The 14,787-nt window shown below is 45.2% G+C and overlaps 1 protein-coding gene and 1 long non-coding RNA gene across 4 annotated transcripts in view; one reads left to right on the top strand and one right to left on the bottom strand.

The window, feature by feature from the left end:
• Positions 1-14,787, top strand: part of pde4ba (phosphodiesterase 4B, cAMP-specific a) — an 87,398-nt gene that overhangs the window by 56,287 nt on the left and 16,324 nt on the right. For all 3 annotated transcript variants that reach the window (XM_027027065.3, XM_027027067.3, XM_027027068.3), the window contains one exon: positions 225-274. In XM_027027065.3, coding sequence (XP_026882866.2) covers positions 225-274 — 50 coding nt within the window. The remainder of the gene's footprint in view (positions 1-224; positions 275-14,787) is intronic.
• On the bottom strand, positions 10,040-11,081 carry LOC113588045 (uncharacterized). The gene is made up of 2 exons (XR_003411819.3): positions 10,580-11,081; positions 10,040-10,405 (listed from the first exon to the last, which is right to left on the bottom strand). It is a non-coding gene; the product is annotated as an uncharacterized LOC113588045 (long non-coding RNA).

The raw sequence follows: 14,787 nt of genomic DNA, 5'->3' as shown, positions 1-14,787 counted from the left end.
TACTGACCAGAGGACCTCACTTTTCCACTTGAATTCCCGTGAACTTCGTGGGACTGTTTCGGACACTCTGTCAGGGGCCCAGTTTCATCGAAAGCATTATACACACAGAGACACAATCACACACGCACACTGTTCATCTTGAACATGGCAGATGTTGACCCTGATAAAGGCAGCAGGTGTACTGGAGCCCGCTAAGCTGCATCCTGTCCCTTGTCTCCATTTAGGAGATCGCCTGCCACGACTCAGCCATCCATCACCAGAGTCTGCCTCTCTGGTAAGATTTCGCAACTTCTTATAATCTGTCTCTGTTGACACGGGCTTGCGTTTGTGGCTGTGTGTATGTATGTATGATTACCAGGTAATTAGCAACCTTTAGGAACTGAATCAGGTGTAATGCATCTAAGACCAAGCCCTGTCATCCTGGTCCCTTAGGACTGGACCTGCCTGCTCATATCTTGCGCTGGGCTACAGTACGTGACTGCCCACACTCTTCACTACATCTCTCTTTGATCATCACGTCTCTGCTCTGGCCTCTCATGATTGCCCTGGCAACACACACACACACACACACACCCCCCTACATACACATATTCAGTACACACACAACCACGCTATGCATTGTTGTGTCTAGTATAGGGACTATGGAAGCCCACAGGAAATGGCAAGCACTCATTGCTTGTCCACACACCCTCCTACCCACACACACACACACACACACACACACACACACACACACACACACACACACACACATACGCGCGCACACACACACTCACTCACTCACACTCTCTTAAACATTTACACACACACACACACACACACACACACAAATCTATATTGTCCATATCTGATTTTGTTGAGTCTAGTTTTGTATGTGGGCTTTGGACGTCTTTAGGAAAAGGTCATCATGATTGCGCACACGTGCATGCTCCATTCCTGTAGTCCCATACCTACTGCAGGGAATAGGAACTACTTGCACAGCTCCCCCCCACACACTTACACCACAGAGCTACGTACACACAGAACCTGCCAAACACACACCCACCAAACAGACCACGTCATACCGTAAGATGGAGCTGAGCCTTCCGCCTGGCAGGCCCCGGCTGGGAGTTAGTGGATGGAAGAATTGCACAGGGTTGCCCTCTTTGGCCTTGAGGATGACGGCGAAAAGGCACGAGGGCAAGGTTGTCACTGCCGGTGGGGGCGTTGTGCAGAACTCGGAGCTTTTCTTTGAAATGGAGAAAAAACTGTAGCCATTGAGAAATCCCTGACGTACTGCTGAGAAGGGAGGAGTGATGCTTGAGAAATAGTGGGTTTCTTTTTCACATTCTCCAAAAGCTAGAGGAGAGCGGCCTGAGGGTCAGCACAGGCCCACTGAACACTGATTACAAACATATTGGGGAATTTCCTAATTACACCTAATTTCATGTCATTGAAAACTAAGCTATACATGTTTGGTTTGGGCATAAACTGTATTTGAAATGGTTCATCGCGGCACCATATTCTAGGACACTAGTCCCTGATACTGCCATTTTAAGTAGAAGATCCTGTAAACATGTATTAAAACTTTGAGACAAAAAGACAAAAGGCAGAGGAGAGAGAGAGATATTGTCAGTAGGTGTTCCTGCCAGGTGCAGCGGGTTTTAATTGACGTCAAACTACTTACTTGTGGTTTCTGTTGACTTCCTCTGAGCTTGGGTGCAGAGACATTCACTTCCTGTGGGTATCTCCACAGTGAAGCCTGATCAATCCACCAGTGTGCAGCTCTGAATATGAGCAAGGCATGCATGTCTCCGTCATCCTGATGACTCATTCAACCAGCTCTTCACGAATGTGTATATATTTGTTTGTTCATTTTCTAGTGTGTTTATTTCATTTGTTTTATTTCTATCAGCATACATATGGGTGAAAATGTAACTGTAGCAATGTCGTCCTCAATACTGCAACTTGATCCAGGTTCAGTTTACTTGGAGTATTATTAAACAACAACAACAAAAAAATACACATCAGTTAGTTGGTACGGCCTACGGGAAGCTCAGCCTTTCTCTGCCTAAGACCCTTTTATGGTAAAATAAGAATGATGGGTGTCCATGGCTTTTTGAAGGGTTAATAGTTTATTTTTACACCCCAAATTCTAACTACATGCCTAAATTAATTAATTTCTAAGTGAAAAGAGAGATTAAACGGTATATTTTACACAGTTTTCACACAGAGAGTGGCGAACCCAGCTACCTCAGATATCTGGGAGCTTGTCCAGTGGTACTTCATGTACTTTCAGGGTGTAATGCACATTCTTAAATCTATTGCACTATTGCGCCGTAGATATTTAGCCGAGCTGAGTAAGAAGGGAAGCTGCCAATGTCCCAATGCCTCTTTTACTTCTCTCGGCCCTTTCATCCATTTTCTAAAGAACGTCGGTTATAGGCTCCCCCAAAACATCCTCTCTGTCCACCTCAGATGCGGTCACGTGCTCTGGATTGATGACAAGAGCCCCCCCCCAATACCCCCCCCCTTGTCTGCTGCAGGCTAGTGATGTAATGGCAGCCACAGAGACAATGAGCAAGAGAGCTCCTCACCTCCTGTCTGCTCCTAAACTGCTTCCTGTGTGTCACACAAACAGGGTCAGAGGGCAGGAAGGAGAGTGCAGATTTTTCCTGTTTTTCGCTTGTTGCAATCCACCGGAATCCCTGAGGTGTTTTTCAGTGAATGTGAGTGTGTGTGTGTGTGTGTGTGTGTGTGTGTGCGCTTCTCCCATACGTGGTGGGATGAGCCTACCTGCAAATGAATGGGAAAAGAAATTCCAGTTTTGGAATATTGAAAAGGGAAAGATTGGCTGCCTTCATTAATCTAACGGATATGTGTGCACATACACATACCAGCGATACAGACACATATATGCACACACAGGGGCAAAAAGTTGTAGATCGTAGTTTTAGCATTTAGGTTCATCTTATTTGTGAAGCATTTAGCTGATGGACGGAGGAATTATTCAGGCCTTTTTCCTGAATAGGAACAGCCCTGCAGCACGGACTCCCACCTTGTAGGATATGTCCATAAGCCATCTGACGACTGCAGTAGACAAAGCAGGTGAATCCACATGCTCTGTATGTCGTGCCTGTGTCTGAGTACGGCTGCCTCAGGTAAGATGCAGAGTTAGGAGACGTTTAGGTGCAAGGTGGAAAAGATCAGATCATTTTAAGACAAGCTCATTCAGGGTTGAGTGAGTGTGGATTCTTCTGAATTCACATATATATGTACAATTAATGTTCAAAAGTTTGTATAAAAGCAAATGTGTAGTTATGTGAGGGTGTATGGGAGTGTGTGTATGGGAGTGTATGCCCGTGTGCATGTGCTGTGATAGTGGTGTGTGTATATGTAAAATATTGAGCCTGTTGTGAGAGGTCAGACAAGTTATTCGAGTGATTTCCCTGATGCTGCCGCGTGCGGCCTAGTTGTGGCTCTGCTGGACTGGCTTCCAGCAAATTTGCATGCTAGAAACTACCCAAACCTGCACCTGTATTTACACATGCTCATTCAGCGTGCAATTATAGTCCTTTTAGCAAGGATGTTTGTATTTAATTGCTTGAAAAGTTACTAAATGAATCAAAACTAATGATTCTGAAGATTTTTAAAAACTTTTTGGTAGTTTGGTAGAGTCCTGGATACCTCTCACAAGAGTTGCCTTTAGATGACATCCTTACTGGGATAAAGATTTGATTCCATTAGCCTTTGAATATCAGACATTAAAATACTGATTAATTACTCCAGGATCAGTCCACTCGCAAAGAGGTATTAGCTCTTAAATGCTGTTTGCAATGAGCACTTTAAACTTGAATCAAAAGAAATACTTAACATAACTGAATTAGCAAAATGAAATCTGCTTCTGTGAGGTGGCCTATGTCTGAGACATCAAACGCGTGTTTTATTGGGGCGTGACATTGGCACCTTTGTGAATCACGTGTAAGACCCTATCAAGAGTGATCACACTCTTCACTGCTGTCTTGCTGGGGGCATCTTTAACATGTAGCATGTTTACAGCCACTTTCTAACGGTAGTCCGCTCTGGCGAGGAATGGCAAAGGCTTGTGGAAAGATTGCTGTAAGATCGGAACAGCGTTTGGGGCCGGCTCCCATGAGAAAAATACCTCAGTGCTGTGCATTTCCTTGTGAGATAAAAAGAAGCCCAAACAGGTCAGTCCACCACTGCATCGGTAAATCTGGAATTAAGCAATTAAGCCTCTAAGTCACCATTCACTGGAACTTTCCATTAAATTTAACTCTTCTCTTACAGAAATCTAACTTCTGCATGTTTATTTGCTATTCAGGTTTAGTCATGCTACAAAACAATGTGTTTAGATGTATATCCTGCTGTGTCAACACAGACACACACACACACACACACACACACACACAGACACACACACACACACACACACACACACACACACACACACACACACACACAATGGGCACCTGTTTCATTCAAAGCCATCTCTTATGTATCTTGCTATACATAACCATTCTGTAGCTTGAAAACTTTCAGCAAATGAACCTTCTCTCAGCCAAATGGCATGCTTTAAAAGAGCCCCTGAATAGCATCTACCATCTTAGAAATTTCTTGTGAGCTGCTAAAACATTGTCTTTGGAGTTATATAAAGAAATGTATGAATCCAACAAAAATATTTAAAAATGTATAATAAGCCAAACAAAAATCAATTTTACAACATTTTAATTACGTTATAATGGTAATGATATTACACATTAAGACCAAAAGAGAACCTGAGGGGGTATACAGAGTGGAGGAAATAAAGATTTGCACTGTGACTGTGCTAAGGTGCATGCTTCCTGTGTGTGTGTGTGTGTGTGTGTGTTCACTTAGACACTGTCTACCTTGATGCTCTACATGGCTGTGTTCTTACCAAAGTGCATGTAAGCATGTTTGGGCTCACGCTCCCACCTACACACACACACACACACACACACACACACACACACACACACACACACACACATACACACACACACACACACACACGCACAAACACATACACACACACACACACACACACACACACACACACACACACACACACACACACACACACACACACAGAGGGTCAGGGACTGGCTCTCATTGATTAAAAAGTGTACCAGGTGGAAACATTATTCAACTAGCCGTTCAATTGAATCCTTTTATTTAATCCGGTAGAATCTTTCGCTTTTTTTTTTTTTCATTCTACTGGAGCTACTAGATTTGTTGCAGTGGTATGAATGTAACATGAGAGTTCCTAAATCTTAATTGTAACCGAGGAGCGTTTAGATCACAAAGTAGAAGAAAGTGTTCTCTGATTTTAAGGCTAAAATTGTGGGGAGGGGAACATTTTTTTTTGTGGAATTCATCACTAAGAATGAGAGTATGAGGCTTCAGCGCAGAGTGAGTAGCTTGTAGTTAGCATTCTTTGTACATGTAATCTGCCTGCTAAATGCTGACAGGGTCATTACACAGAGCCATACGCTGAACTGCACGGTATCTCAAGACACTGCACTGTCCATAGACATATTCTAATACTCGTCATTTGACTGGCCAAGTCTGGATTTCCTGTCTAGTGTTTGGCAATGACTTGATCTGCTTAGAATGATTTTAATGTTTTGAAAATATCTATCCTATATGTATCCTAGTACAGTTCTAATGCATTGGCAAATAGCTATTGCAACATGCATTATCCCAATAATTCTTCCATGATCCATCATGATCTGACACCAGTAGAGTGTTTGAGAACTAACCTTTATTTGCTTAGGTTTTCGGGAACTCGGGTATTTCACAGGAGCCAGTCCAACCCTAGTGCAATGCCTGGAACAGGTCAGGGTCTCCTTGGCACAAGTGCCATATCACTGCAGTGGCATTTTAATCTGGAATGATATCATGCTCAAGACCGGTAACTAAAGGGCAAACATTTTAGGTTTCTGTGGTAATGGTGTCTGGCCATTGCTCAGCTCCTATTTATGGGTTGTGTGACAGATACAGTGACACTTCCAGTTGAATGTGAGTGTGTAGATGAAAAGTGGCAAATCACGTGTGTGTGTGTGTGTGTGTGTGTCTGTAAACCATGCTGAGCAATCAGTCTTGCATCCAGTAAAGTCCCATTTCCTTTTCCTTACAGGGAAATCTTTTATATCTGTTGTTTATTTTTAACAATATGTTTTTTGGAATTCTTCTTTTGTTAAAAAGATTAGATTTAATTCTGCACTGAAGTGACACAAATGCAGTTATGGTGAAGAGAATAACTGATTGAAAAAGTCAGAAAAAAGCTTCATTGTGCGTGTTCGTTTCTTTGCACCTGTGTGAGCGGAGAGCGTTAAGGGACTTTCCTGTGTCACTTGACACCAGGCGAAAATCGAAGGCCACCCGTGTCCAGGCTGCGTCCTCCACTGACCGCGTGGCTCGTAACCTCCGTAACAAGGCAGAGAGAATGCGTTGCCAGGTCTATCCTGTGCTCGTCCCCCAACAGCGTGACTCTGGACCAGAGCTTAGGAACACAGGGCTTATGTGAGTACAGGGCCTGGGCCCCTGGCCCTGATCCGGGATCAGTTAGAGCCGACATGCCTCTCCTTTAGCCCTGGCTGTGGGTCAGGCTTGTTGGTTTAGGCTTAGCACTGCAGATCGGGCTTGGTGGAGGAGATGGAATCTGTTCTGAAGGCAGCGCACTTTGGGTTCGCCAATGCAGCTTCCTGTCGTTTCTTTGGCAGGAGCTGCAGAATGCTAAGAGCTGTGCGAGCCCGTGTCCAGCGCTCCATCCCTCCAGCCTGTGTAATCTGGCCAGGGCTTTTCGAAGGCTGCTGGCATGGAGCAGTACAATGGTGTGCTTTATGGTGGTCCACCCCTGGGAGAGAGAACCTGCGTCAGTGTCAGCGTCAGCGTCAAGACCAGGAGGGTCCTGCCTTAGTCCGTCATGAGTGAAAGCTGAACCGGTCATGGCGATTTGGGTAATTCCCCCCTTTAGCAAGGACACAAAAAGGACGTGTTCAGTTGTTTCCACAGCAACAAAACTAATGGGCGAAATTAAATTCATAGACTAATGGCAATACATTTTGTCCACTCAGCTAACATCGTTGGGTTTAATGTTCCGAGTTCGAGTAAAAACTGTAGTCGTCCATAAGCATTAACTGCGCAGGTGCAGGTTAACTGCGCAGGTGCAGGTTAACTGCGCAGGTGCTTCTAGAGGAGAAGGGAAGTTCATTCAGTTCACGGAGATCTCAGTAACATGACAACATGAAGACTGAAGAGTTCAAAACAATGACCCATGTTTGTACTGGCATTCGACCGGGTCTCCCACCACAGCAGGAAAGCTCACTGTGAATTTCTTTATGTTTGTATCCAGGAAATAGGGTAAGCACTTCCTGTTTGTTACATGTGTGCGCACACACTTCCATACACCTGTATGGCTCGGCTGGGTTGTGTCCTGCCACACTTTTCAGCAGCAGGATACAATAAAGCCACAGGATATCCATCTAGGGCCAAGACGAACGAACCTTTCATATGAATCCAACACACAACAAAACGGTCAGAGACAGTGATATGGCTAGGTACACCGAGCGGGAATTACTAACAAAACTTCACAGAGATGATGTGTATGGACGTCTCATTAGAGGGGAGCTAACGAGGTGAAATGAGGTGCACGTGAGAGTGATTCGATGTCGGTTCAGTACGCTTAAGAAAAGGGCAGCCGGCGTCCATTCCTGTGAATTGCAGACACAGATGTGACAGGGTGTGGCTATGTGGCACCTATGTGCACCTTAACTCGTTCCTACATGGGCAATGTGTTCATGCCTGGTGTCATAACTTTGTCTGTATGCGTTTCCGGTATTGGTTAGATGACCACAGGGACATATCTACACCTGTCTACACCTGTCTGACTGTCTGACGCCCCCCCCCCCCCCCCCCCCCCCCCCCGCATACCGGCATGCCTGGCTAGGCAGGCTGATTTGGGTTAGCTGCCTCATTTAGCATATGCGTCTTACAAAGAATCAAATCGTTGATGAAGCAATGGCGAAAAGGGAATTTTCGTGTTAGCATTCTGTTAGCATCCTCTCTCAGTGTGAGTTTTGTAGTTTGCATCTCTCTCTCTCTCTTTCTCACTCCCCCTCTCTTTCTCTCTCTTTCTCACTCACCCTCTCTCTCTCTCTCTGTCTCTCTCTCTCTCTCTCTCTCTCTCTCTCTCTCTCTTTTTGGGTCCCTTTCTAAAGCACAGAGGCTTGCTAACTGAAGGCTCTGTCTGAAAACAGCAGGGTACCAAAGGCCAAATCCTTTCCATTCATCATCCACCTCAGACATGGTTGCTGTAACAACAGTGGTAGCAACAGCCCACTGAAACAGACAGGGTCTTTCTTCCCACTGGGCGGGAAAACGTCAGCTTAAAGGAAGCCTTTGCAGTGACCATGACTGGTTTGCAATATTTTAGCACACCACATCCCTGCCCAGTCAAGTGTGTGTGTGTGTGTGTGTGTATGCGCGCGCATGCGTGTGTTCTTGTGCTTATGAGTTTGTGCATGCATGTGTGCATGTGCATGTGTGTGTGTGTGTGTCTGTGCACACGTCTGTGAGTTGCTTACAAGCTGCCATTACTTAGGGACATCTTTTGCCAAGGTCTCTCTAGCTTTTGTGTGTGTGTGTGTGTGTGTGTGTGTGTGTGTGTGTGTGGTGAATAGTGGGGGCATGGGTATGCCTACGTGACGGTGACTGCGTTCTTCTGGAACCTGAACCACGAGGTGACATTGACTGATGTGCGCATGTTTGTGTGCGATGTTGACATGTCCTGGCAGGTTTCGTGATGTGTAGCATGTGGGGTGACTCTGCGTGTGGAGGTGAGGAATCCCACACTCCCTTTCCAAAGCCCTCTGTCCACTCCTAGGTGCCAAACTGGCCGAAGATCTGAGCGTCCCACTGTGTTTATGTACTCCATTGCCCTGGAGATGGTGTGACATCACTAATATTATTTTCAAACATTTCTGGTCTCCAGTGAGAGACGTTTTTGGGAATGTCTGTTTTTGTGAATGTGATGATCGGGCAATGGGAGGTCCAAACTACTGTGGGCTCAGAGATTGGCCTGCTGTGATCAAAGAGGAGGTCCTAGAGGATATTGCATATACCAAACCGACATAAGGTACGCTAGAAGGGTTTTCTTGTGTGTAGGCTGACTCGAATACGGCAGTTCATTTCCACCAAGATGCTGTTGTGTGAGTAATGAAAATGGTCAAACCATTATCGAACAAACCTAGTAGGCTGGGAGCACGGAAGGCCGTCCTTGAAGTAGCAAGGGCTGGAGTGGAAATTACATGCAGGTGAAGTAGGAAACTTGGAAACGTGACATATGAAAAGTAGTTCCACAGCGTTCCCACCGCGCGTAGCATTTCTGCAGGGCCGTATGATATCCGCCTCACTGTTAGCCTGACATGTTATCGTTCTCCCCTCTGTCCACCTCAGAACCCCATTACGCAAGTGGGATGAGTCTGTAACGATTTATGTTGTTTTTACTTCGCGCTTTCCCTGCGGTATGATTTATAGTGTGTATGGCCTTGAGATTCATCGTGCAGGTTCCAGACCGCACGGAGATCCAAAATAGTCCTTAGATAAAATGATAAAATCCACGTCTGCTCTCTCTCTCTCTCTCTCTCTCACACACTCTCTCACACTCTCTCACACACACACACAAACACACACACTCACTCACTGTGTGTGTGTGTGTGTGTGTGTGTGTGTGTGTGTGTGTGTGGTTGTGGGGGTGGTCTCATTTAAAGTTATAACCCTGTCTGATTCATTATTCAGTAGATTTAGCTTGCTTCCTTATGGGATGAATTTAGTTTCTCTTTATAAAAAAGTTGCTTTGAATAACTGTTTCACATCGCTGAAGAACTGTTTAAAATTGCTCTCGTTACCAAGTCCATAGTTTATGAAGTGATATTGTAACTACACTGATATGGTACTTTGGGAAGCCTCATATTCAAAAGTTCTCATATTCAGAAAGTCGAGTCTCAGTCCACAATAATGGTTGTACGCTTTAATGCCCCACATCTGTATGGTCTGTTTACACTAATCACTGATTAACCTTTTTTCAAACCAACATGTTGCATTCAACTTAACATTTCCTAAAGGGATGATGCCTCTGTCCCCCAGAATGAAAGCCTGTTCATGAAACTTTTATTTGTCGCCTCCTATCAGCTGACTGCTTGCCTGAATAGTTACAGACGTAACGGGAGAGCTCGGGTTTCCGTGCTTGGAAGGGTCCTCCTTGTCTTCGGAGGCCCGACCGAGCAGCACCCTGGCAGAGTCCCTCATGGTAGCTGAAGAAGGAGGTCCACATCATAGCCAGTGACTGGCAGGGGGGGGGGGGGTGTATGAGAATGGGAGCCTGGCAGAAAGAGCAGATGCCTCAGTACAAGGCAACCAATAGGACGTAAAGCCTTCTAGAAAGTTCTGTCTTTCCGAGGCCTGTGATAGTTAATCCATTCACTCATGATTAAGATATCTAAATAAACGAAGGGAAACTCACTGGAACCCATCCCGTCAGAAATATGTTCCTTACCTTGAGCTGTTTTTCTGCTTCTGATCTAAATCAAAACAATGAACAAGAAGCCACAGTGTTATTCCGATTAGGCTGCCATAGAATGCCACTCCTTCATAGCTCATTCCTTTATTCCTCCCGGTGGCCCAAAATACGTACTAACGATCTGCTGCATGTGTTACGCACCACCCTGTATGGAACACCCCCTTGTCACAAGCAGAACCAGATGATCTAACACAGTGAGATAAAGATATTCAGTGAGATAAAGATATTCAGTGAGATAAAGATATTCAGTGAGATAGAGATATTCAAGTCTGAATGAGTGTCTGTATGAGGTGAGCAGATGTTTGTCTGGCTCCAAAAGGGACGTCTGTGTCGGGTTTTGGCACTGAGAGCCTGCACCCTGCTAACTATCTGAATAATGCCATTGACGTCAGCACAGCCATAAAGCAGGCAAACAGCCTTTCCCCTCTGAACTCTCTTGCCAGAACGCCTGCAAGTTTTCACACAAGCTTAACCAGAAAGAGAGCGAGCGAGAGGGCGAGAGACAGAATGAGAGACAGAATGGGAGGGAGGGAGGTTATTGGTATAGGTATAGCCCATTTGTTTTTATACTTGAGCTGGATCTATTCCCTTTGTGTAAACAGCCAAAAAAAAAAAAAAATCTGGCTGTTGGAATGTTTTCGTCACTAAGCTCAGTCATGGCCCTGTCAGAGAGAGAGTGATGGTTTCTGTTCCTGTTTGGGGCTGAAGGAAGGAGGAAACATGCAAAAAACAATAAATGCCAATGTTACCGACAGGCTTTACTTCCAAGGCAGATAGCTAGTGACTGTTTGACTAAAAAAAAAAAAGATTTGAGCCGTTGGCTTTTCGACACTTTACGTTCAAGTTGTATGCTATCACAACACCTTACGTCAGGAGTCTTGCCACATGGTCATGTTGTAAAATGAATCCGTGGATGCATATGGCAGAAGCACACGGCAATGTTTCCAGCCAGTGAAGTGTGAGGCACTTCAGGCTGGCCAGTCAATGCAGATCCCCTCTACTTTCAGCCAGTATCTACCTGTTTTTTTCTGGATTTTGTCATGAGTCAAGCTATTCATTTTTACTTTATTTTGCCTGCAGGTTTGACTGTGAGGAGAGCTCATTTAGGTTCCTGCTTGCTGCTGATTTAGAGAAATGAATGAGATTTTCCTCAGCCAGTAAATACTGGCATTATAAGGACAAAGAGTGGCCTGCTGCTGGGATGGGCACAGTGGAGGGGCGACGGCTCTACCACACTGCTGAACTTGAACTTGTCTTAACTTTCACGTTCATGCGGACAGAGATGTTACACTCTGCCCTTCTCTACTAATTTGGTGTGTTAGAGTACCTAATGCAGTGCAAACCAGCGACCCACAGACTCCTACTGGCTCACCAGGCCTGGCTGCTGGAGATATTTACCTAAAAAGGGTGACTCAATTAAATCATAACTGGCCTGTTTTGGAGGAAATGTAGCTTACTCACTGCCTGATGATTGGGTTGCATGGAAGATCCCCCCCCCGTCCCTGAAACCCACAGACTCATGGGACTACAGCGCAGGGTGACCTGATACACTCCAGACGTGCTGACGGATTCCAAGCCATTCAGAGCGCTCCTCGTAAATTTTTCCAGTCGCCTCACTCCCTCTCTCTTTCTCCCTCTATGTCGCTCTTTCGTGCACCAGACACATCCCATCCATCCTGTTTCCCTGATGATCGAAGGGAAAGAAAAATGAGAGTAGAGGAAGAGCGTAACGTGTCTGATGGCTTTGTTTTGTTATGGCGTGTGGCGTAGGTCATAAGCATGTGATTTTAGCTTCGGACCAGTAATTTAATGTCTCCATCTGACACCTCTTTCTCTCGCTCTTTCCTTGGCCTTCCCCTCTGGATATTTATATTTAGTTGTTTTGGGGGTTTGGTTTTTTTTTTCTTTTTGTATGACGCGTGAGTTACTTGAGGGAATAGATGTTATTAGGCACTTTCCAAATTCCAAAAGGCGAAACAACACCCCGATGGTGCCTGTTGAAACGTCCAGGCCAAACCCTTGCGACATCTTCAGTACAGCGAGGCATCAAAAGCGTAGCAAAAGCTCCTCCTGCTCCCAGTCCCCTCTACCACGTCTCCCGCCCAGATTCTGCAGGAACCCTGCCAGCACGCGCCAAAATGACCGAGTTAATAGCTAGGAAAAGTTAACTGGGCTTTGTAACCTCTATTAATGGAATTAGAGTGGTCAGAGAGGGGTTTTTTTTTGACAGTGGCACTATTGAAGTCTGTTAATACTGGACAAGCCAGATAATTGGATTGATTCTGTCTGTGTGAGAGGGAGAATGTAGCTGAACCTACACTCTTAAAACACAGTGTGTGTTATCTAGCCATTCTGTGTTCACACTCAATAAGTGTTAAGGGTCTTGCTCAGAGGCCCAACAGTGGCAACTTGGCAGGAAGTGGGGCTTGAACCAGCAACCTTCCAATTACAAGTCAAGTACCTCAACCGCTGAGCTACCACTTCTCTGCTGGCTGCTATAATGCATCTGTGCCCATTTCCTGGAGCCTTTTTGGGAGGACCAACTCATCCAATAGTGAGACCTCCAAATGTTAGCTGCATACTCCAAGATTCTTTTTGCAGCACTTTTTTGCAGTGATTAGTACTGGGGAAGAGAGCACTGAGCTTGAGGGTGGAATGCTTCACATCACGACCGTTCCGTGCCCGTCTAGCATGCTGCTCCGTAACCAGTAACATGCCCTCGGCAGCTCTCGCCCAGCTTCAGGGTTCGATTTGGAGCGCAGCCTCGTAAATTTTGTGGAATATTTTCCGGAATGCCGCTGCTGAGAGAGACAGGAGGTGCTCTGTGAGGGAATGGATGCTGAGAGCAAAGGGGTGAGGGGGAGACAGTCAGACAGACTTCAGGCCACTGGGTTTGGCAAAGTTACTCGTTTTCTCTCTCCGAGACACACACACACACACACACACAAGTACCCAGTGTTTAACTGTAGGAGTGCATTCTATCTCTATGGAGCATTACTAAAAGTACTGAATAGTAGTACTGAATAACATGACTGCCTTCCCAAATTGTCTTAAAAACTTAAAAGAAAGTTTATTTGTTTTTTTAAAAAAGCCTTTCACTGTGTGTTGTCTTTGCACATATCCTTTGGTGTTTTGAAAATACCAAAGAATATGCGTAAAAAAAAAAATGTGTGGAAAAAAAAACCAAAAAAAAAACCGCGCTCGGTTTGTGTGGTCCAGTGAGCTCTCAGCCCACAGTACGTGTGAGGTCTGTGCAGGTTAGCCCTTCATGTGGCTATGAGAGTGGCCAGCTCCACCCATTCCACCCGCTCCTCCAGCTCATTCAATGCTGCTCTTGTTTAGGTCTTCCCGAGCCAGGCAGTGGTTTCGGCTTCCTGATGGAAACGATTTCAGCAGAGCTGGTCCCGTGCTGTTCGAAACCGCCACGCTGAAGCAGAAATCTTAAAGACCACAAACACAAATTGTGTGACGCCACCGCGTACATCGTTTAAGAAGCGCAGACGAAAAAAGGGCTTTGCTCTGTCCTGGCAATGGCAATATATTGTACAGATTTGTAAGGGGTTTAGTGATTCTGGAACCTAAGGTACGTGTATGTGTGGTTGGCATAGTAAACAACACTGACTGTCTATTGATTCTACAACTGTAGGGCTTAGTGTGACCGCCATCTATGTTGCCTCGCTCTTGCAAAAACCTCACTCAGTGTGAACCTTTTTATGTACTACACAGTTGAAAAATATAGCCATAACATTAGTAAATACACGGGTTTATATTACCAAAACCTCTTACCTCATATAAAAAAATGAAACTTTGAACATTGAGAATTATTTTACACTTCACATCCTGTGATTGGTGAACTTCCTCTTTAAGTTCTTGAGTGAAGAATGTGAAGAAATGCAATGATATTAGGGTTAGGGTTATTCAAACAGCCTCTCCTTGGCTTGGGCACCCACTGAATTGCACATAGTCATAAACTGCGCAGCTGTTACCACAAACACACCACATCCGCCCCCTTCTTTCTCCAAATTGTAATAAATGTTATTCTTAAACCGTTCTGCTTCAAACTGATATGACCCAAGCGCCCAAAATGTTACACATGCTCACTCTCACTCTGCCCCTCTCGGTCTCTCATTCATTCACACACACACACACACACACACACACACTTTTTGAAGCCACAAAACTAA

The sequence above is a fragment of the Electrophorus electricus genome, chromosome 7 (genome assembly GCF_041902795.1).
Source record: "Electrophorus electricus isolate QZ-2024a chromosome 7, ASM4190279v1, whole genome shotgun sequence".
Taxonomy (NCBI): Eukaryota; Metazoa; Chordata; class Actinopteri; order Gymnotiformes; family Gymnotidae; genus Electrophorus; species Electrophorus electricus.
The sequence above is the reverse complement of the archived record's forward strand: the minus strand, read 5'-3'. Positions and strand labels throughout refer to the sequence as shown.